The sequence below is a fragment of the Rhamphochromis sp. 'chilingali' genome (genome assembly GCF_963969265.1).
Source record: "Rhamphochromis sp. 'chilingali' genome assembly, chromosome: 18".
Classification (NCBI taxonomy): domain Eukaryota; kingdom Metazoa; phylum Chordata; class Actinopteri; order Cichliformes; family Cichlidae; genus Rhamphochromis; species Rhamphochromis sp. 'chilingali'.
The window spans coordinates 6,066,277-6,089,546 of record NC_137945.1 but is presented as its reverse complement, the minus strand read 5'-3'; the positions used below and the strand labels follow the sequence as shown (position 1 = coordinate 6,089,546).

At 39.5% G+C, this 23,270-nt stretch overlaps 3 protein-coding genes across 4 annotated transcripts in view; 2 read left to right on the top strand and 1 right to left on the bottom strand.

The window, feature by feature from the left end:
• The window catches only part of LOC308385446 (uncharacterized protein), a 538,971-nt gene that overhangs the window by 299,155 nt on the left and 216,546 nt on the right, over nt 1–23,270 (bottom strand). The window lies entirely within an intron of this gene.
• Nucleotides 11,144–12,620, top strand: LOC308386144 (uncharacterized protein). The gene is made up of 4 exons (XM_080865463.1): nt 11,144–11,282; nt 11,377–11,485; nt 11,763–11,837; nt 11,960–12,620. The coding sequence occupies exons 1-4, from the start codon at nt 11,210–11,212 to the stop codon at nt 12,132–12,134; spliced, it is 432 nt and encodes a 143-aa protein (XP_080721589.1). The 5' UTR covers nt 11,144–11,209; the 3' UTR covers nt 12,135–12,620.
• Nucleotides 19,838–21,273, top strand: LOC308386110 (uncharacterized protein). Its single transcript, XM_080865426.1, has 4 exons — nt 19,838–19,980; nt 20,077–20,182; nt 20,422–20,496; nt 20,619–21,273. The coding sequence occupies exons 1-4, from the start codon at nt 19,908–19,910 to the stop codon at nt 20,791–20,793; spliced, it is 429 nt and encodes a 142-aa protein (XP_080721552.1). The 5' UTR covers nt 19,838–19,907; the 3' UTR covers nt 20,794–21,273.

The following is a 23,270-nucleotide window of genomic DNA, read 5'->3' as shown; positions in this document are numbered from 1 at the left end:
TAGACGTGGCAAAAGTTCAAAGAGATGATGTATGTTAGTGTACAGCAAAAAGGATACAAGTGAAGCAGATGTGTCCTGTTTATGTGAAGGTGGGAAAATTAAAATGTTCTTTAATCTCAAGTTATTAAACTGAAAAGTGAAACTACGTGTGGGAAACTTTAGTTTACTCAAGAAAATGCATACATGCACATATCGCATTGTCCTTTGAGTTCCAGATAGACAGCTGCTGGCAAACCAGCCAAGATTTTGTGAAATATGACTTTTGCGCCCCGAAATTGAACGTATTAGATGTGGAAAGTAAAAAGTGGAGGATAGGAGGATTAGCAGCTGTAACTCCCAAACTGCAGCTCCAGCAGATTCCAGAAACAACATCAGAGGTCTCTGACCAAAAGATTGCAGTTCTAGGAAGCTAAGATATTGTACACAACCCTCAAACTCTCAGGCCTCTGATGGAGGACTCAAGCTCTGTAAATGTATCTCTCTCTGTTCATGCACCACAGTCTCAGATCACTCCATCAGTTCATACCTTGAATTTTATGGACCATAGCAGGATATTTTGTCATACAGATGGAAGGGAGGGTCCTATCAATGAATGAGTCCGGGAGTGTGAAGAAGACCGATTATTCTTTCCTTTCATTTTCTGCTTTATTTTCCATTTTCTATATTTTAAGCTTGTTTCAGACAGTGGGTATACAAAGGCCCAGTATAAGATAAAGATTAAAGAGGATTATTGTTCAAGAATAGAAATATTCAGTTGGAAAAGCACAGGTGAATGCTATACATCATATTAATGCTAGGTTTGTGACATGGCACTAAATTAAAATACTCCAGAAGAAGACTTATAATGAGAATTGGACTGGACCTACTCAACTACTCTAAAATTTCTTTATCTGACATGTCTTATTCACCCACACATTCATTCAAGTATTTTTCTATGTCTAAGTGGTTTATAGCTAACATTCACACTCTAATGAAAACACCTGGAGAAATTCAGGCTTCAGTATCTTGCTCAAGGACACCGGCATGCAGAAATGGAACCGCCAACATTTGGAGCAGATAACCTTCTGAGCCACTGCCACCAACTAATGGGCTTGGTGCAACACCTGCATGTGCTATATTTGGTTGCACATTGGTCTGATTAGATTATTATATGTCAGTTTTCTCTGACACCCCCTACGTACAGTGGTTTATTTTATAAATAATAAATATTACTGCCAAACTTTGCTGGTTTTATGGCTTTGAACGGGAAAACTTTCCAGCTTGGTAACTTAGAATTTATAATTGCAGAGAGCCACTGTGTGGGGCTGCAGCCCTAGCTGGTTGCACTTACAGTCTACGTTAATAAAATACATTAATTTATAACAGGTCAAACTTTTAATCAACCACATTTGCACTCCCTGAATTTTTGAAATTGCGTCAGATGTAAGCTTCACATTTTTTCCATGTTGCTAATGTCAAAAATGTCATGTGCTGAATCTGAGTTATTAAAATAGCCACAGTCACACAGTATTTGGCTCCTATTATGGTACAAGCTCGATGTTTATATAACAAAAAGGTTTTTTAGACTATTTTTCTTCAGTCTGGGCTACTTTTTTCTTTCAGAGCAGAGTTTTTGAATGGGAAATTCTCAAAACGCAAAAAGAGACAGTCCATTTTGCATTTGGAGGCCTGTGAAAAACATCCAGCATGATGAAACAGAAAATGAGAAGCAGGTCATATGAAACTTAGGAAGGAAGTTTATTTTTATCTTGATATGGTAAATTCTGGGGAACTCAGGCTTAAGAGTCTTGTCTCACCTCCTTATTTCCTCAAACAGTTTCTGTGCTCTCACTTGAAAGTTAATTGGGTCAAAGTCCAAAATACAGTGCATCACATGCTGAAAAACACCAGCAGGGTTCCTGATGAGCATGACTAACGCTCTGATCTGTTCTAGTGAAAAATAAAGCCTTTTTGAACTACAGAAACCTGATTTCAAAGTTACATTTTGAAACGCTCCAAAAGTTCAATAAACAGAATTAAAGCAATCCATTATTATTATTATGAGGCTCAAATCTGGGTTGCAATTTAAGAAAACACCAACAAATAAAAAAAAAAAACTGCTGCAAAAGCTGTGAAAGTAACAAGCTAACAATAAAGAGCTAATAGCAAAAATGTATCTACAGTATTTTATGAATCATGCAATTAAAACGCACAATACCAGCATCTCTTTATGCATCTCTCTCACAGCACTGATGACCCATCTGCTTTTTTAAGCACACTCAGTGCAAATCTTCACATGTTTTGATGACTGTCACGTCTCCAACAGGTCCGTCACCTTATTGCCTCCCCACAAACACCTCTGTTGTGTTTTGTGAGTGGTTTAATGTTTGTTCGTTTGTTTTTGTTGTTGTTGTTTCTTTTGGGGGGGCAACATTTTTCCCATTTCCTCATTTTAATTCAAATTCCATTGTGATTTGTGCGCCTTTCAGTGTTTTTCTGTTTGCTGGTGTTTTCTTAAGCTGCAGTGTATTTGACCTCTTTGGGGTCACAGTACTGAACAGCCAACCTCAGGAGAGCCAGCTTGCTGAAACAGTGACCATTTCAGCTTTCAAGCAACCGTTTTATTGTAGCAACTAAATCCCCTAGTGAGGAATTACTGACCCCCATTTTGTAAAGTAACATCTTTTCCTGGCCTCATTCATTCCTATTCTAGGCCTCTAGAGGTGGTTCAGTGCAAAACATCAGAACATATTGATTGTAAGTGGATAAAATAAAATGCAGTTGCTGTTAAATATTGCTTATCTTGGCCTTTGTGTCAACTTTTAAACCTAATTTAGATTTTTTTTTGTGGAATATAGGGGAGTGCTCTTTATGTGAGTTAAGTTTTAAAAGTGCTATGTCTGTGAAGGTTCTCAGTCATCCAGGTCATCGTAGTCAAAGGAGCTTGCAAAGAAAAGCGTCTGGACTTCTTTAAGTTGCTTGAAGATGTTTCACCTCTCATCCGAGAAGCTTCTTCAGTTCTAAGGTCAAATGGTGGAGAGTCCCAGATTTAAACCTAGTGGGAGTGACCCCCCACAGAGGGACAAAAGGACCCCCCGATGATCCTCTAATCACCTGAGCCAAGGTGTGAAGCAACTTAAAGAAGTACAGATGCTTTTCTTTGCAAGCTCCTTTGAATTCTAAAAGTGCTGCGTACCACTCAAAGACTCAAAGAAAAATTTCAAATGCAATTTAATAAGGGCTTCAGAGAATCAGCTTTACATAAATATGCAAACTTCCCTCCTGAAGTAGCAACTGAAATACAATCAAGTTCGCTATTTATCGTGTGTGTAAGTTTGTGTAGACATTAGAGAACCGCAGTGCAATTGTCTTCTCTCATTGCAACACTTTCCGTGGCAGCCCACCAACACTTACTTCTCAGAAAACTCTGCAAACCTGCCTGTGCTTCTCACCAGGGGCGGAGCGGGGGGGTGGCTTACGGGGCTTAAGCCCGGGTTGTTTTGTCAGAAGCCCGGGGTATTTTGGAGTGTAATTTTTTCATAGTTAGATGCCTGGCTGACAACTGTATAAAACAAAAAGTACACACAATATTCGAAGCACATAGTGCACACTGTGGGAATTTACGACTGTGCGTGAATCCCCCCCTGATATTGGTATGATCCAAGCTCAGACACTAAGCGACTGAGCGAGGGGGCGGGGCAGCTGCTGCCCGTGAGTGCGCTGTTGGAGAGACGGAGCCAGCCATACTAAGGAGAGCTTAAGTTTGACCAGGTACCAAAGCAAATCATTCATACCGTACAAATAATGTAAATATGACGGTGCATCACGAAAGATTGATATCAAACTGATCACTTGACCAATATTACGTTACTCGCTCTTCAAGTGAATCAACAAATGGCAAAATGAAAAGCCGAACAAATGCTATTTTTTTTTAGAGTCTTAGCTTACGTGTGTTTATTTCATATTCTCAGTTCTTACCCTCCCGACTAAATCGGTTTCAGTTATGTACTGAAACATAAGAATGGACATTCGAGGGTTCTTTCAAAGAAAAAACTCAGGTAAATGTTATTTTATATATTATGCTTTGTATGTTGTTCAGTATATTTCTATGCAAAACAAGAGGGATTTCAGTACACAGCAGGATATTCACATTTGTAACCAGATATTTACATACACTTTAGGGAGAAAACAAAACATTTTTACTGTACAACAGAGTAAATTTTTGTTTTAGATAAATATTGAAATATATTTTGAATTAGTTAAATTTCAGAATAAAGAGAGACAGAGCTATTTTTATCACTTTCATCAAATTTAGGAGTACATGTACACTAAATTTATTGTTAATTAATAAGAAAACTCCAGACGATTCCATTCTGAGCTGAAGAAGCTTCTGATAGGTTAGTAGAGTCCATGTGAGTAAACTGGTGGCACAGCTGTGGATGCATATAAGGCAAAACACAGAGCCTGTTTCTTTGACATGGGAAAATCAAGAGATATCAACCAAAACACCAGGAAAAGAACTGTGAAGCTCCATAAGTGTGGCTCAAGTTTGAATACAATTTGGTGCCATTTGCAATTAAGAAATACAGATAGTTTCTCTCTTTACTCTTAAAGTTAACAAATATGTTTTTTATATTTATCAATCTAAAGAAATAAACATTTAGTCTGATTTGATGTTACAATTAAAAAAGTGTTTTTATCTGAAGAGTAAATATCTGGTTTCAACTGTATATTTGATGATTGTCAGCACAAAGAGGGAGAGAGAGGAGAACGAGGACAGACAGGTCCTCATGTATCTCGTACCTAGTGTTTCTTTTTAGGTTTGTTATTTTTCAAATTCTGTATTTATTAAGTTCTGCAGGCTTGTTTGCACAACAAGGCTAAATAATTATATAAACTTTTCTCAATCTAAATAGTGGACTTTGGTAGAATTAAAAAAATAAGTGTAGTGCAGGTCTATGATGATTTTTAGTGCTATCATCTAGTTCTGATTCTGGTTCTGTCTTGGTTAAGTCCTCAGTAGTCCTGATTTTGAACTGTTGTAGTCCTGTTTTAATTCTGGATCAGTTCTGGGTCTGGTTGAATTGGGGTTTAGTCCTCGTGTCTTGATGCAGCCCTGACCTTGTTCTGCCTTGCTGCTTAATTAAAAAACTAGTTTAAGGTGTCCTGCACATGTGATATATATTTTTCCCTATATGAAGTCATTCTTTTTTGAACAGAGCCTATTAATCTTTCAGTCATTTCTACACCCCCCCCCCCCCCCCCCCCCCCCCCCAAAAAAAAAAAAAAAATCCCACATGCATACTACTCTTTGGGCTAAGCCCCGGGTGTTTCAAATGTCTGGCTCCGCCTCTGCTTCTCACACCTGCTACAGAGAAGCTAATAACCATTTCACTCAAACACTTAAACTAACAAGAAATGCAGCCCTAGTGAATCATGAAGTGACTTCAGGATGACCAAACAGGCTGTGGTGACATAACAGCTGCTCATCAAGACAATCAAGTTCCTGAACAAAAATAACAGTTTTAATTTAAAAGAGTAAACCACATCAGGTTCAGATCAGTTGGCTGTAACTGTGTGTAACCCTGAAGGACCCTACAAGGCTCAGAATGCTCACTGTTATCTTTTAATCACAATGACTGTGTTGTCACTTTTTCATTTGACACTTTTCGTTGACACTTTGCAGTGCTCGCTGTTCCGTTTTCTTCTCTGGCCCGGCACTACTGAAATAGGCAAGGCATGATCAGGTGATGTTTGCCGGCTATGAAGACGAGGCTTCCCTGACACTACACCCTGAACCTGCTGCTCCACTCCTCCCCTTGCAGCCGATCCACTAACCAAATCCCTCCACACTGTGGTTAAAAAAAAAAAAATCCTTTTGTCAGCAGTTTTGTTTTCTAGACAAACGGTTGCGGCCAAGGATGCTTTTGGTTTTAAAGGCTTACGAGAACACTTTAAACTGAAAGTCTAAGTGTCCGTAGTTCTGCTTTCTACCGTGATGTTAGTCACATCCTGTCTCCCCCCATCTTCTTTGCTCTTTCCATTTTGTCAGAATGACCAGCATTTCCTCATTCTGCCTTATTTCAGTTGTTCCTTTATGTCATAGTTTGGAGGGCGCGCATGTTTCTGCAGTTTTGTTTACAATTTTTTTTGTTTACCATGAAAATTATACAGCTTTGCAAGTGTAAACAAGTCTTAAATACTGTAGTCTAATCTTGTTTAAAATAGTGGCAGCAAAGAGCACCTTCTGGGAACTGCAGGGAACTGTATATTCATATTCCTTTGACTGCAGTAAAGTCTGAGCTTGTTTTCAGTCTTTTTCTAACACTGTACACTTTAGATAACATCTGTTTTTAGATATTCATTGGTCTGTCATTCCACCGCTAATAGTCTGTAAGAAGGAAGCTAGCAATGTAGCCATTGCTGTTAAAAGTAGTAACTCTCTCTCTTTATTTTCCTTATTTCCAAACGTATGTGAGTGTGTGTGTGCAATTTTTGTTTTGCTGTATTTCTTAAAAAATATTTTCGTGTTTGCCTCTGAAGTGGATGTTTCATGTGATGAACATAAGGAGCAAGAGGTCATGTGAATTGTAGTCATGGCATTATTTTGAAATAGCATCATCGCATCACTGATTCGTGTTATATGAACGAGTAAAGCTTCTCTTGCCGCTATGTTTCAGTCACAACTGCCTATTCATACTATGACTGAGCATAGAAAGCATCCAACAAAATGATGATGAAAATTGTTCTCAGAATTGTCAGCGTCTCACTGTCCCGTATCCCTTTTTGAGAATGTTTTAGGAAACTGTGACTGGAAGTAGTCATAATTGTAATATTCTTACTAACAAACAAGATAAAAACGACATCATTTAAAATTAGTCACTAGTGCATTACCCTGAGAAAACGTTCTTAACCATGAAACTTTATTAGGTGCTCTTGTTCAGCTGCCCACTAACAACTCAATGCACTTAAACATAGTAAAGACGACCCCCTGAAGTTCAAACTGAGCTTCAGGCAAAAGGTGATTAAAGTGACTTTGAACATTGCATGGTTCTAGGCGTTTCTGAGTATTTCAGAAACTGGCAGCAACAGTTACTCACATAACCACTCAATAAAAGTATGCAGAAGAGCATCTCATGACACATCAGTTCTTGAAGCAGATGGGCTGCAGCAGCAGAAGACCACACCACTTGCCACTCCTGTCAGCTTAGATCAGGAAACCTTCACACAGACTCACCAAAATCAGAAGATTGGTTCAGGCTGCTGCTGCTGGTGGTGTAATGGGGCTGGGGTATTGTCTCTGCATGCATTAGGCCCGAGCACCCACTTGTGAATGCTGCTGACCACACAACAGTATCTGTGTGATTACCTCATGTAACTATGGACAAAAATCTCTGTATATACTGTATCAGTGATTTCCCACTCATTTCCCATCTAACCTCAAATTCTTGGCTGATTGTGTGTAAAAATACAGTTTTAATTTCAGTAAATTCTGTATTGTGACCAGTAACATGTAGCGTACTGAATGTCGCTGCTCCATCCTGACAGCACAGAAAAGTGTGTAACAGACACGTCGTGACACCGTGTCCTTTTCATGCTTTGCCTCTCCAAAGCATAAAACAGACACGCATGCAGATGTTGCAGTTTATTTGAAGCCGAGATACTCTCCATCCATCCATTCGCTTCCGCTTATCCTTTTTTTCAGGGTCGCGGGGGGCGCTGGAGCCTATCCCAGCTGTCATAGGGCGAGAGGCGGGGTACACCCTGGACAGGTCGCCAGTCTGTCGCAGGGCCAACATACAGGGACAGACAACCATTCGCACTCACATTCATTCGCACATTTACACCTAGTGACAATTTGGATTATCCAATTAACCTATCCCCACTAAGTGCATGTCTTTGGACGGTGGGAGGAAGCCGGAGTACCCAGAGGGAACCCACGCAAACACGGGGAGAACATGCAAACTCCACACAGAAAGACCCCGGCCTGATGTTGGAATTGAACTCAGGACCTTCTTGCTGTGCGGCAACAGTGCTAACCACCGTGCCTCCGTGCTGCCGCCGAGATACTGTATCAGACGTTATTAACATATTTATTTATTTTTCTTTTTTTTTTCCTGTCACGTTCTGCACTGTAGCAATTAGATTTATTGTCTGAAGGCCAAGAAAAGTGCCCAACAAATTTATTTTTTCAAGTGGGTCATTATGGCTTTGCCATAATGGTCAACTTGATATTTATTTATTTATTTATTTATTTTTAATTTATTACAAACAGAACAGACATGACTGACGGATAGGAAAGAGAGAGACATAAACAACAGAAGTTTAAGGAAAGGAGAGATAAACAAAAAACTGAGGGGAAGAGGTGCGCAGAGACAAGACAAAATCTGCAAGATCACCTGCTGCGAAGAAAAAGAAGAAAACAAGCATAAAGAAAACACATTAAGGAAACCACAGAAACAACCTAGATAAGTATAAGTAACAGTAAATCATAAATACTGAGGTTATTGAGCAGCACACAACACCAATGCACGGTTTGCTTTGAGGCAGCAGCCAAGGAAGATAGTATGTGTCCGTGAACATCTGTGTGCACACCTGTGTGCGTGAGAGCACTTGTATTCAAAAGGTTTTTCCATGTAACAATCTGATAGTGGGTGTGGGGAGCCATAACCCGTCCCCCAGTACATGAAGCAGGCATGCAGGAGATCCAGGCTCATGACATCCACCAGAGGATCACCGGAGGGGCAGTCATGCCACCCCCCTGAAAAGAGCTGAGGAGATCCCCAGACAAGGGGTCCAAGCAGCCATGTTGCAGAAGCTACAGGGGACAGTGACATGCCCACAGGCTCTGCCGGCAGCCAGCTGCACCAGAGCGGACCGAGCCCTAGGCTTGGAGACCCAAGGGCCTCTCCACCTCTCAGAAGGGGCCTGACTGAGCCATGAGTGCCAGTCCCCGCCAAGCAGCCGCCGGGAGTGAGCCAGCACGTAACTGAGCGCCTAGTCCTGCACACAGAGAACCACCAACGCACAGACGGACAAGGGCATCAGCCTGGACCACATGTGGCACGTCCAGGTACCACATGTAATGCCACGCGTAGATTGGCATTAACTTATAGATAACAACATGCAGTACATGTCAATATATTTATTAAATGGTAAATATTACAATACTATACAATACAACACAGTTTTATTTATATAGCGCATTTAAAAACCCGAAGGCACACCAAACTGCTTCACAGTAATATGGAGAATCAACATAAGTCAATGACAGGCTACAGATCAGGCACGAGCACAAACAGAATAGAGGCACTAACAGACCAGAGTTAAATAAAATAGGCATCAACCTCAATAAAGAGGGAAGGTCAGATCTTGAATAAAAAATCCATTAAGAAGACAAAAACCACAGTAAAATTAGTAGAAAAATAATTCATTTAATAAAAGTTTAAAAGGGTATTAACTGGACAGGAAAGCCAAGTCAAACAGATATGCTTTCAATCTTGATTTAAAGGATTGGATAGAGTCCAAAGCACGAATAGAAGCAGGGAGGCTATTCCAAAGGTTGGGTGCAGCTGAAGCAAAGGCACGATCGCCTCTGGTCTTCAGTCTAAACTTAGGTTGGGCCAGGAGTAAGTGACCTGATGATCTTAATGCACGACAAGGGGTGTACAGATTGAGAAGATCAGATCATTGAGTCTGTGGCTTCATTTAAAAAACAGATTCATAGTCAGATGTTTTTGTGTTCTTTTTTGTTCACTTGGTTCTTATTTGTTATGGTCGCGGTGAATGATGGGTTTCTCCGCCTACAGATGGAGCCTCGGCAGCCCCTCGAAGCACCTGGTGCTAATTACATGATTGTATTTAAGTCTAGCATCATCAATGAATCATCTCCAGATTATCTGCTAACACTCCTTTCCTCGGATCATCTTTCCACGTCTAACCATTGGTAACACTCACCTGGACACTGCACTCACAATCTAACCCAGCCTCTATCCTTGCTATTCTGGTTCACTGTTTCGTTTGCCTGCCTCCATCCACTCGACTCTCAGGACTAACCAGCACTCACCTGGACCTTGCCATCAGCTTCTCCACCCAAGCCGTTCTTTTTCCAAGTAGAGCAAAAGGATACTTTCACTCATATATTGGACCTCCCACCAGTGAGCCATCTGACTCCTCTTTCCTTCTGTTTCAGGGACTCTGCTCACCTAAGGATTGAGTTTTGTGAAGTAAAGTTTTCACGTCCAAGCCACATTAACTGCCTCCATCTGAGTCTGCAGTTTGGGTCCACCCTCTCGCTCGGGCCTGTCCGCCATAACACTTGTATGTGTTCATTTTTTAACTTTGTTTTTTTTACACCTCTGTAAATAAAACTTGCTTTCTTTTCATCAGCAGCTTAACTAGTAAGATCCGTTTATTAAATGTCACTTCTGAGCATCACTCATGTTCTTTGTTCCCTTTTCTATCCGACCTGTTTGAACTCTATGACTTCATCTTGTCTCTATCTATGTCTCCTTCAAATAAAAACAGACTATTCTCTGTAGACACATTTTTTTTTATCATGTGTACATTATTTCCTTATATAGCTCAAACGCTGCACATAGGAGGGGGAGCACAGACGTTAATGATGTGACATGTGTCACTGGGACGGTCATTATGACTCTGTGTTTTCATATGTCCTGCCCAGAAGTGATTGCTAAAGAAATCTTTTGTAACTAAACTGACTTTAGAAAACATTCAGAATTTACTTTAAAGGAGAAAAATTGAAAAATTAGTAATGACTAAAAAATGACTAAACAATTTACTTTTAGTCATTGCATTTAGGCTGTGATCAGCTTGCATTAAGTAAAATAACTCACTTTTAACCTTTGTTCTTTATTAATTCCTTAACGAAGTTGCTGATATAATAAACCAAGCTAGGAGAATGACCTCCGACTGCAGGAATCCTAGCACTCCCACAGTCTCACAAGAGGAACCATTACCAAATTATCAGCAGGAAATTGGTTGATAAAAGTGACTCCTTAAGGCAGGCTGGTGGAATTTCCCTAAATTCATTAGCATGGAGAGAGAGGAGGGAAAAATAAAACAGGAAGTTGACTGAGTGACTTCTGCTTTTCTAGACCTCACTGCATAAATAGCCGGTATCCCCACACATCAGTCAGTTCATCGAGCACTCTGGAGAAGAGAAGAGAACAACAGATAATAACAGATACTATATCAGATTTTTTATAAAATGGCAAACTCTGGAAGTCTGTTTGCGCTGGTCGCCGTTGTCCTGTTGGCTGTGGTCGAGTGTGGCTCATCAGGTAAGTTCAAACTCTGTGGAAGTTTTCCACATTGCTTTTCTTCAGTTTCAGACAGCTTCATTTAAATCTCACGCCGCTCTGTGTTTGTCTTTAGCTGAGAAACTAGCTACCTGCTGCACAAAAGTCACCACAACGGAGATTAAGGAACCGATCACAGGATACCTGGTCCAGACAGCAAACCCTCCATGTGTCCAGGCAGTCATGTAAGTCATATTCTGACAATTTAAAGCAACGAATAGACTCCACAAAAATGGACAAATCACTGTTAATTTTCAGTAATTAAGAACTTTCTGAATATGCTTCTAACCATCTAATACTGACTTCATTTGCATAACATTTTAATTTCATAAGCTGTGTACAAATGTAAATGAAAGTGACTCTATTATATTGAAAATTAACTTAATGACCTGTTGATATTAGATGAAATGGATTTAATGGCAAGACGTTTTTTAATTTTAACCTTATTTTTAATTCCTGCAGCTTTCAGACACAGTCCGGTCTTTTCTGCGCTTATTTGAAAGCTTCCTGGGTTCGTGCCAAGATTGTTGCATTCAAGTGAGTTTTATATCATCATTTATTTACTGACATGCTCATTTGGACTCATTCTTGTAATCAGTTCTTCAGTTACAAACCTGTTGTCTCATATATTTTTCCTTTTTTGTTCTTTTTTTCATCAGGAAAGCTAAAACCAGGTCCACTACACCATCTGTGGTACCTAAATCTCCAGTCTCCCTTCTCTCCATCATAACATCCACCGCCTCTCCTTCTTCATCTTCCACCGCTCTGCCTTCCTCATCAGCGACCTCTGAGATGTCGACTGGTGCGACCTTTTCAGTAAGCAGGAATGAGTAGGACGCCATCTGATGAAGAAAGCTGTAACCTCCCCCAAGATGTTGGGGGAACTAACTGATGTTAAATTATTAGGATGAATATTAAGTGTCTTTCAATTAATTTAAAGCAAAGATATTTATTTGTTAAGTCTAATTGATCTGTGCTGATACAGTGAAGGCAAATATTCATTGTAAAATGTATTTATCAGCATTGATGTGTTAATGTGCACAATATTTGGAGTTTTACGTTTTTATTACATGCAGGCATGTATTTATGAAAAATAGAGATATTTATTTACTTTAAATATTGTCATAACTTAAAAGTGAAGTTGTGAATTGCATTTAGTATTTGTTAGTTTTTTATGATCTATTTGGAGATCAAACAAATGCATTTTGACCAAATCCAGAAATTCATTTGTTTAATTATTCTGAGAAAGTGTCATGAGATATTTATTTATTAAAAGCTTTTATTGTGAGGATTGTGACGGGAAAAATAAATATTACATTTATGGTGAGATTGCATCCTTTTTCATTTCAATCTAACTGTGTGTATGTGCAAAACACACGTCTGCCTCACACTGGCAGCACCTTTCTTTGTGTGTTTAGACCACCTTTAGTGGCTCATGCAGTTGTGCAGCTGTAGTTTTATCCCACAATTACTTGAAACAGTGTGGGAGAATCAGGAGTGGACAATGTCTGAAACAAGTCCAGGTAACTAGCACACAATAAGAGATAGTCCATGTGTGACAGAAAACCTCTGTTTGGCAGCATCGTGCAGTATGCAGGAGGCCCACTTCCTCACTATGAGCTCTCCTGATAACAGCCCGCTCTGTTCCAGGGTTGACTATAGCAATGGTGTTTTTTGGAGCAAGAACTGGCCATATTTGGACAAACTTAATTAAATGAAGTAAGTTTGGATTACAGTGTTCCACACTGGAGAGTCATGTTAAATCAGGCAGATTTTAAAATTCATTTTCTACATTCTGGAGATTTTTTATGCCCCACTTTTCACCCTTTCTGTACCGGGCTGGTGTAAATGTTTTTACTTTAAAGGTAGCTGGTCAGTGTTGACTATAATGACATTCCCCAGCCACTCTGTTATTTTTAAATTTTTAAATTTCACGTAGACACAATTCACTCAAAAATGGCCTTTGCTGAGATTGCTCAGGTCCAGTAAAAATCTCAGTTTAGTGAATTAACAGTTTGCATGTCTAAATGCATTTTAATGGAACCTGTGGTGCAGGCCTACAAACACTGTTTCCATGCATTACATAGATACAGACACAAGCCAATCAGCACTTAAAAGCTAATAAAATATAACAATCATACATTACAGACCGATAAATGTTTTTAGCACCAACAGCGCAAACACAGACAATATTTTCAGATCAGTTACTCAGATTAGCAGAAGTGTCTTTCCATGAACCATCATCATCATCAGCTACAAACAGAGTCATTTTGATGTGTTTATGGACAAGGTCAATATACAGTGGCTTGCAAAAGTATTCGGCCCAGTTGAACTTTCCCACATTTTGTCGCATTACAGCCACAAACATGAGTCAATTTTATTGGAATTCCACGTGAAAGACCAACACAAAGTGGTGCACACGTGAGTGGAACAAAAATCATACATGATTCCAAACATTTTTCACAAATAAATAACTGCAAAGTGGGGTGTGTGTAATTATTCAGCCCCCTGAGTCAATACTTTGTAGAACCACCTTTTGCTGCAGTTACAGCTGCCAGTCTTTTAGGGTCTGTCTCTACCAGCTTTGCACATCTAGAGACTGAAATATTTGCCCATTCTTCTTTGCAAAGCAGCTCCAGCTCAGTCAGATTAGATGGACAGCGTTTGTGAGCAGCAGTTTTCAGATCTTGCCACAGATTCTCGATTGGATTTAGATCTGGACTTTGACTGGGCCATTCTAACACATGGATATGTTTGGTTTTAAACCATTCCATTGTTGCCCTGGCTTTATGTTTAGGGTCGTTGTCCTGCTGGAAGGTGAAGCTCCGCCCCAGTCTCAAGTCTTTTGCAGACTCCAAGAGGTTTTCTTCCAAGATTGTCCTGTATTTGGCTCCATCCATCTTCCCATCAACTCTGACCAGCTTCCCTGTCCCTGCTGAAGAGAAGCACCCCCAGAGCATGATGCTGCCACCACCATATTTGACAGTGGGGATGGTCTGTTCAGAGTGATGTGCAGTGTTAGTTTTCTGCCACACATAGCGTTTTGCATTTTGGCCAAAAAGTTCCATTTTGGTCTCATCTGACCAGAGCACCTTCTTCCACATGTTTGCTGTGTCCCCCACATGGCTCGTGGCAAACTGCAAACAGGACTTCTTATGGTTTTCTGTTAACAATGGCTTTCTTCTTGCCACTCTTCCATAAAGGCCAACTTTGTGCAGTGCACAACTAATAGTTGTCCTATGGACAGATTCCCCCACCTGAGCTGTAGATCTCTGCAGCTCGTCCAGAGTCACCATGGGCCTCTTGGCTGCATTTCTGATCAGCGCTCTCCTTGTTCGGCCTGTGAGTTTAGGTGGACGGCCTTGTCTTGGTAGGTTTACAGTTGTGCCATACTCCTTCCATTTCTGAATGATGGCTTGAGCAGCGCTCCGTGGGATGTTCAAGGCTTGGTAAATCTTTTTGTAGTCTAAGCCCGCTTTAAATTTCTCAGTAACTTTATCCCTGACCTGTCTGGTGTGTTCTTTGGACTTCATGGTGTTGTTGTTCCCAATATTCTCTTAGACAACCTCTGAGGCCGTCACAGAGCAGCTGTATTTGTACTGATATTAGATTACACACAGGTGCACTCTGTTGAGTCATTAGCACTCATCAGGCAATGTCTATGGGCAACTGACTGCACTCAGACCAAAGGGGGCTGAATAATTACGCACACCGCACTTTGCAGTTATTCATTTCTAAAAAATGTTTGGAATCATGTATGATTTTCGTTCCACTTCTCACGTGTACACCACTTTGTGTTGGTCTTTGTGGAATTCCAATAAAATTGATTCATGTTTGCGGCTGTAATGTGACAAAATGTGGGAAAGTTCAAGGGGGCAAATACTTTTGCAAGCCACTGTATATGGTCAGAAACAACGGCTTGCTATGACAAGTGTATAGTTAGGGGCAGTTATTATTGCGAACCTTTTTACATCTGGGCCAGTATGTATAGTCGAAATCAGCTGTCTATCTTGAGATCTTGAGATGTGTAAGAGGTGTAAACTTGTCACAGCCAGCCATCAATACAAATCATGATGCATAAGCTGTGAGGCTCAACCATTAATACAAATTCTGAGGTCAAAAATAGAATTGGTACATATGCAAAATATATAGTGTGAAATAGAGAATAGATAGAATAAAATAGCCCTTTATCATCATTGTAAAGTATCATATGAAATGTAAATAAATTACAAGACACTAAAGCTTGAGTATATAAGTCAGACAGTTACTATATTATTTTTAGTGTATGTAACATGGCCATAGTATTTTGGTAAATGGTCTGTATTTGTTTAGTGCTTTACTAGTCCCTAAGGACCCCAAAGCGCTTTACACATCCAGTCATCCACCCATTCACAAACTGGTGATGGCAGCTACATTGTAGCCACAGCAACCCTGGGGCGCACTGACAGAGGCGAGGCTGCCGGACACTGGCGCCACCGGGCCCTCTGACCACCACCAGTAAGCAACGGGTGAAGTGTCTTGCCCAAGGACACAACGACCGAGACTGTCCAAGCCGGGGCTAACTCCCAACTCTTGAGCCACGATCGCCCCTGTAATTTCACTGTATATAAAATAAAAACCAATACAACAACAGAAATAAGCATTTTAACAAATGAGTAACTAAGCCTTGACTCGTGTATTTAAGCTGGATCCTGGGGAATCCTGAGGTTTTATTGTGGTTTTGCTGTCTCAGTGTCTTGTTTGTTCCCACCTGTTTCCTTCCCATCTGTGCCAAATATATGATGTGTGTGTCTGCATTTGCAGTCCAATCATATCTTTGTAGAATGACGGGGGTTGTTTTCTACAAATTTATCAATGTCATTGTACTGAAAAGTGCCCTTAATTTATTTTCAGTGGTCAGTAGTTAAGAATAGAATAGCTTTTTATTGTCATGTTACAAGAACAATGAAAGGCAGTTTGCCATTTCTCCATGTGTGTGAAGTACACAATAACGTAAGTATTTGCACAATAACAGACAAATTTACATTTACACAAGAAAGATATGTACAAGATATAGATCTACAGAGACTGCAGATCATGTTTATGCTGTAACTGAAGGCTCTTTTGACATTGTGACGGTGCATCATGAGACCACAGCACACTTGTGACTGCATACTTTAGCATGCCCTGCCCAGAATGATTGCCAAAGATTATGTGTCACGAATGCCTCAGAGGTAATTTCACAAAATGAGATTAGCTAAAAAAATTTTTTAAAAGTTTTGATCCATAAGTTGTTGTTTTTTTTTAAACAGAGATTCCTTTTTACTTTTACAGTCCAGTTTAGATGAAATTTAATTATTGATCCAGAGTCTTTGTTCTTTATCAAATCCTCAATAAATCCTCAGTCAGTAAAATGAATCTTGCCATAAGAATATATTTGAGGAGTCTGGAAAACCCATGACCACATCGAGGACTGAAACTGTGCAATGAAAGTTTTTCTAATTTAACCGTCTCTAAATTCCCCTGAGATCAGAATTTAAAAATAAGAGAAAGAATAAGGAAAAAGCAGGAAGAAGGAAGAGAGTGATCGCTTCTCCTTTCAGGCCTGTAATATACTTTAATATTCAACATAAGAGAAAGAGAACGTAAGAGGAAGATCTGTAACCACACAAATGTTAAATGGACTGATTCTTATATAGCGCATTTCTACTCTCCCGGAGCACTCAAAGCACTTTATACAACATGCCACATTCACACAAGTACTATTTCTATGCTTTTAAGTGTTTTCTAACTAACATTCACTCACATTATAACTCCGATGGATGCAACTTGTGGTTAGGATCTTGCCCATGGACATTTGGCATGCAGACTGGAGCAGACAGGGATGACCTGCTCTACCTCCTGAGCTACAGCCAGCTGTCTGCTTCTGAGGTGTTGGTAGCTAATCTCAACTTTACATCACTCAAATCATTGTTCTAGTCCAATCAGCTTTCTCTCAGCCTTCTTAAGGCCTCCACTCTGCGTACTTTGCTGAGCATCTGTCATTCTCCCTTGCAGATACTTTCATGCAACCCACCTCCTCCTGATCACCGTCTCTCCCTCATCACTCATCATTCAAGCCTCCATCTTCATCTCCACAATCAGTGTTTAGATTCAGGGGCATCCGCCCCAATCCCTATCACAGCTGGGAATCCATTCTGCTGCGATGGATCATTGAAGTCTAACCGCCAAATATTTCAAACTGAATTCAGTTTTTTCAAATGTAATAAATCATGTTCAATTCCTTCTAATGATCTCCCCTTATTGAAATGTTGTCAGTTCACTGAGCTCTCCAGAAACAACTGGAAAAGGAAGACCAACAGTGACAATTTAATCTCATATTTGTCAAGCTTTAAGAATACGGTAAAGTCTGGAAGTCTGTTTGCGCTTGTCGCTGTTGTCCTGGTAGCTGTGAATGTGTATGGGTCAGACGGTAAATTTAAATTTCATATAAACTCTGTTTGATGGTTCAGATAGTTGTGTTTTATTTAAAAAATGCATTTAATTAAAATATAATTTAAGCTTAAACAGGAAAGCTGACTACTTGCAGTACAAACGTCACCGTTAAGTAGCCAAGGGCAACGTATCCATGTGTCAATGCAGTCATGTAAGTAATACGCTGTATTGTGTCGAATTTTTACGGTAAAAAATGAATTTAATCCATGTTGCAATCAGGCTGTAACATGACAAACTCTGAAGCAAGAGAAGCGCTGTGAATACTTCCGGATGCAATATGAAAGTGTGCTGCACTAACGACACAGAGTCAGCGCGTCCAGTTGAGTTCCTCAGATTAGCGGAAGAGAAGTGCAGCAGACAGCTACAGATAAAAAGAAAGAAAAAACTCTGGTTTACAGTTGTTCTGAAGGAGGAAATTAGCTATAAAGGCCAAAAGTATTTCCTGATGAAATGTGTTTATCTTTGGTAAACATGCTTAAAGCTTGACTTTACTACAGCAGAAGTACGTCTGAGCACGGATTCACTTTTTGGCTTTTCAAGAAACTGACAGTCCCAGAAGCTGCTGTTTGGTAAACCTGCTTATTTAGGTTGTTGTGGTTGATGAAATACACATTTATGGCAAATTAGAGTTTGGTGTAACCACAGGGTGCAAATGTGAGTTGCATGTCTATCTGCGTTAGCCCAGCTTCAGGCTAACGTCCTGTCCCTGTCCATCATGAATCCGGATGGATTAGTGGTTATTTTTGTCTCTTGTCTTCTCTTTTTCCTACTTTTGTCTGAAGTTGGACTTCCTTTGGTGTGATTAAGATAAATGGCTTGTCTGTTGCTTCTTGTGTCTCATCTTTTCTGGATGTTTTGGAGATTATGTATCGGAATTTCAGGAGCATGACCACGCCTCCAAACATGCTCTTTCCTGTTGTCATCTATATAGGTTCCCCCAGTTCTGCAACCTGTTCATTCTTGTTTACGTGCCCCACCCTCCCTCCCTACTTGTTTTACATGGGGATCAGGCAGCCCAGGAGCTGTCGCCAGTCCCCTTTGAGGCCTTCCCCAAACTGCAGCATGTCAAAGCATTCACTCTTACCTACCAAAACGCCGTGAAAACCTAAACTGAGGACGTGGGCCCAGCTAGTGAATGTTCATTTGCCTTTTTATAAAAAAAACTGTTGGAAAAAAATGACCCTTAGTGGTATTACACCAAATACTGATGTGAGTTCTTGATATTTATTGTACTTTACATGTAGTTTGCTATTTTCTACAAATGTATTAATCTCATTAGTTTTAAAAACATCCTCACTTTACTTTCAGTGCTCAGTATTTTACATAGATCTAGAAAAACGTGTCTTTCCATTTAACTGGATGAGTTGGACATTCTTCAATTTCACTTCCTGTTATTTGCAAACTTTTCAAACCTAGGAAGACGTTCTTCTGTTTTCCCCAGACGTGGCGTTGCACAGTTTCTTGCACATGGGTGGGAGGTCAGAGGTCGATGTTGTGACATGCCCATGCGTCAAAGTACCCGAGCACACTTGTGACTGCACACTTTAATGTGCCCTGCCTACAATGATGACCAAAGGTTTTGTATCATGAATGCCACAGAGGTGACTTTCAAAAAATAAGAATCACTTAATGTTTTTTAAAAAAAAGCTTTTAATCATGAATTTATATAACTGAGAATTTTTGCACTTAAGAAATGATTTGTTTGAATTACGTTAGACAACAGATTCAGTCTTTCCTCTTTATTAGTTCTTCGAATAAATCAAGTCATCAAAAAAAAAAAACTTGCTATAAGCATGATTTGAGGACTCCCGACACCCACAATATGATCGTTGGGGAAAAGCCATGACCAAATTTAGGATTGACATTGTGCAATGAAAGTGGTTTCGGATGTAAGTGTCTTGGAATTCCCCTGAAATCAGCATTAAACTTATTCATTCATGAAAAAAGGAGCATGGATAGGAAAAGAGAAGGAATAAAAAAACCCAGAGGGATCACTTCTGCTTTTAGCGCCTTTAAATATCCAACATCTCAAGACATTTGTCAGTACATCCAGCTCTCCGGAGACGAAGGGAGAAGAAAGACCAACAGATAATCATTTACTGTTTAATCTCGTATTTATCAAGCTTTTTAAAAATGGTGAAGTCTGGAAGTCTGTTTGCGCTGGTCGCCGTTGTCCTGCTGGCTGTGGCTGTGTCTGGATCAGATGGTAAGCTAACCTTTAGAAAAACTCTGTTTATAATCTTTCAGGCTTTGTTTTGTATAAAAATACATTTCAATTAAAACTTAATCCTTGCTTCAACAGAAAAACTGGCCACTTGCTGCAAAACTGTCACCAATAAGGAGATTACAGAGCCGATCTTGGGATATTTGGTCCAGAGAGCAAGGCGTCCGTGTGTCAACGCAGTCATGTAAGCAGCACTTTAAACACCTTAAAGCAACAATTAGACTCCTTAAAGATTGTTAAAGATAAATAAATAGCAGCCTTTTCAGCTTGATGCACTTTATATAGTCTGAAGACCCATTTTAGTAGTTTTTCCAATAATTTTCTTAATTGCTTTTAATCAATCAATTTCAATGCTATTAAACAAACTTAAAGATAATGTATTTGTTGAAGTATAAATACTTAATTTGCTTGTCATTTCTGCAGCTTTCAGACACAGTCTGGTCTTTTCTGCATCAATGGGAGAGCTCCTTGGGTTCGTGCCACGATTGTTGCATTCGAGTAAGTTTAACATCACCATTCATTCACTCACATGCTCACTTGGACTTCTCGCCACTAATGGAATCAGTCCTTCAGTTACAAACCTGAAGTCTCATGTTTTTCTTTTTTTGTTTTTCCCTCAGGAAAGCTAAAGCCCAGTCCACTACACCGTCTGTGGCCACTACATCTCCAGTCTCCCTTCTCTCCATCATAACATCAACCGCCTCTCCTTCATCATCTTCCACGGCTTTACCTTCCTCCTCAGCAACCTCTGAGATGTCAGCCGGTGAGACCTTTTCAGAAAGCAGGAATGATTAGGACGCCATCTGATGAAGAAAGAACAAAGTCAAAAATTAGTAATAATTACTGATAATTTATTGTTAAATTATTTGGCTGAATATGTATTTTAATCCATTCATTAAAAGTAATTTTTTTAGTCTAATTTAATTTATCTGTGCTTCTACAGTACAGGAGAAACATTTTATAGGAAAGTGAATTCGTCAGTGTTTACATGTTACTGTGTGGAAAGGTTTTACATTTTTATTGCCACATGCCGGCATGTCTTGTTGAAAAATAGAGATATTTATTTACTTGAAATATTGTAACTTAAAACTGAGTTGTGCAACCACTATGGTTAGAATTTTGATGTTGCATTAAGTATTCATCCATTTTTATGATCTATACGTAGACCAAACAAATGCATTTTGGTGAAATTAATTTGTGTAATATTTCAGAGAAAGTGTCATGAGATATTCATTTAATGGAATAATTTTGTTGTGAAGATTGCGACGGACAGAAATAAACACTGAATTAATGATGATCCTGCATCCATCTTTTTATTTCCTTTTTAGCAGAACCGTTCTTTATCTGTTCAGACCACATTCAGTGGCTCATGCAGTTGTGCAGCTGCAGCTTCATATGACTGTAGCTGTTTTCACATATTTCAAACACTGTGAGAGTATCAGAACTGTCTGAAACTATTCTGGGTAATTTGAACACAACGGGAGACAAATAATCACATTTTTTTTTATCTCAGCACACATGCATTCACTTTTTATTCCCCTATCGTCCTCTGTAAAGATGGCTCAGCTCAGAGTGTAGTGAGGTAACAGTGTTGTCTGTCATCAGTCCTCCTTCATGTCTTTTGTTTTCGGGTAGTATCCTGTCTAATTGTATGGTGGTGTAATTAATAACACCTGGATCTCAGCAGTCCCCCTGAACCTATGACACATACAGATGCATTAAACAGCTGCAAACACATGCTAATTAGCACTAAATAAAAATGTGTATAAGCAAAGTCAACACGCCCAGCCTAGTTACTCAGATCAGTGGAAGGGAAGTGTAACAGACAGCTACCGACGAAAAAACGAGAGTCTGGTTTACAGCTGGTCTGAAGGAAGAAATTAGTTGTAAAGCCACAAACCATTCCATTAATCAGATGTGTTTATATTTTGTAAACCTGTTTAAAGCCTGAATCTGCTACAGCAGAAATCAGCATTTTAACACACGACTCGCTTTTTGGCTATTCAAGAAACTGACAATCCCAGAAGATCCTGCTTGATTTACATGCTTATTATTTTAGGGTAAATCTGAGGATATTGTTGATAAAATACAAATTTGTAGGAAATTATCGAGTTTAAATAACAATTTATTTGTGTTCCCCTGTCTTTGCCCACCTTGGTGTGGGTTTGTTGTCTTTTTCATATTTATCTTTAAGTTACTTCCTTTTTCATCTTAAAAGTTATTTTTGTCTTTTTTTTTCTTGGTTCTCTTTGTGAAGATCTGTTCTGCTGCTTACTTTCCCAATATCTGTGGTTCTTTCCCATCTGTACCTAATGAATATTTGTGTGTGTGTGAGGATGTGTGTTTATAGTCCTGTCACCTCTTAGTTGCCCACTGTACCAGCTTTATTGGATTCTTCAGTTGTTTTACTGCTTTATTCGTTTTCTTTGGATTTATTATGAGTTAAATATCATTTCACGTTTTGTTGTGTAACATGCTGATATCCTAACACAGCTGGTAAGAACGACCAATCTCTTTGATGAAGAACTACATACTGTTCAGTGAAACTAATTCTCTGTGAATCTAGTAGTATTTACTTCATTATATCTTTGCAGCAGCCAATGATATCTTAATGGCCATTTGGATATTTAGATCCTTATTTTTATTTTTTTAAAGAATGTCCTGCTGACAGAGGAAAGTAAATAGGAAAAGGTGGTGGTAGAATGAGGAAGTACAGAACAGGATTCAAAGAAAGAGGCTGCCAAAGAAAAAGATGGGATAGATAGTAAGATGGACTATTGGAAGGCTAGGTGTACAGAAAAGAGAGCAGTGGAAAGGAAGGAGTGGAATTGGAAAGTGGAAGTTTGAGGAACTGATCAATGAAGAAAATGAGAAAGTGGAGGACAGCTGGAGTAAAGAGAGTGGAGTGCACAGGATTAGTAAGAAACAAGTGAGAGCAAGTCTAAAGTGGATGAAGAAGCAAAGCATACGGACTGTTCCTTTAATTAAAATGAAATGTCTTCTGCTGTCTGTATCTCATGTTTTCTGGATGTCTGTTCATTTAAATTGTAGCTCCTGCAGGACTCCTAACAGCCACAGTCTGATACTTAGAAAACCCCATTGACCAAATTTCCGTCTGAAAGTGTGATGAAAGTGCTTTCGGATGTAAGTTCGTCAGAATTCCTCTTAAATCAGCATTAAACTCATTCACGTGAATGAAAAGAAAAAGAGAAGAAAATCAGAAAAAAAGAAGGATGATGACTAACCCGGAAGGATCACTTCTGCTTTCGGTG

What these genes read in the sequence shown, in the direction of transcription:
- LOC308386144 (XM_080865463.1), top strand. Translation starts at nt 11,210, where the DNA reads ATGGCAAACTCTGGAAGTCTGTTTGCGCTGGTCGCCGTTGTCCTGTTG. An exon ending in GGTCGAGTGTGGCTCATCAG is followed by an intron (nt 11,283 to 11,376) that starts GTAAGTTCAAAC and finishes GTTTGTCTTTAG; the next exon opens with CTGAGAAACTAGCTACCTGC. An exon ending in CCATGTGTCCAGGCAGTCAT is followed by an intron (nt 11,486 to 11,762) that starts GTAAGTCATATT and finishes TAATTCCTGCAG; the next exon opens with CTTTCAGACACAGTCCGGTC.
- LOC308386110 (XM_080865426.1), top strand. Translation starts at nt 19,908, where the DNA reads ATGGTGAAGTCTGGAAGTCTGTTTGCGCTGGTCGCCGTTGTCCTGCTG. An exon ending in GGCTGTGTCTGGATCAGATG is followed by an intron (nt 19,981 to 20,076) that starts GTAAGCTAACCT and finishes TTGCTTCAACAG; the next exon opens with AAAAACTGGCCACTTGCTGC. An exon ending in GCCACGATTGTTGCATTCGA is followed by an intron (nt 20,497 to 20,618) that starts GTAAGTTTAACA and finishes TTTTTCCCTCAG; the next exon opens with GAAAGCTAAAGCCCAGTCCA.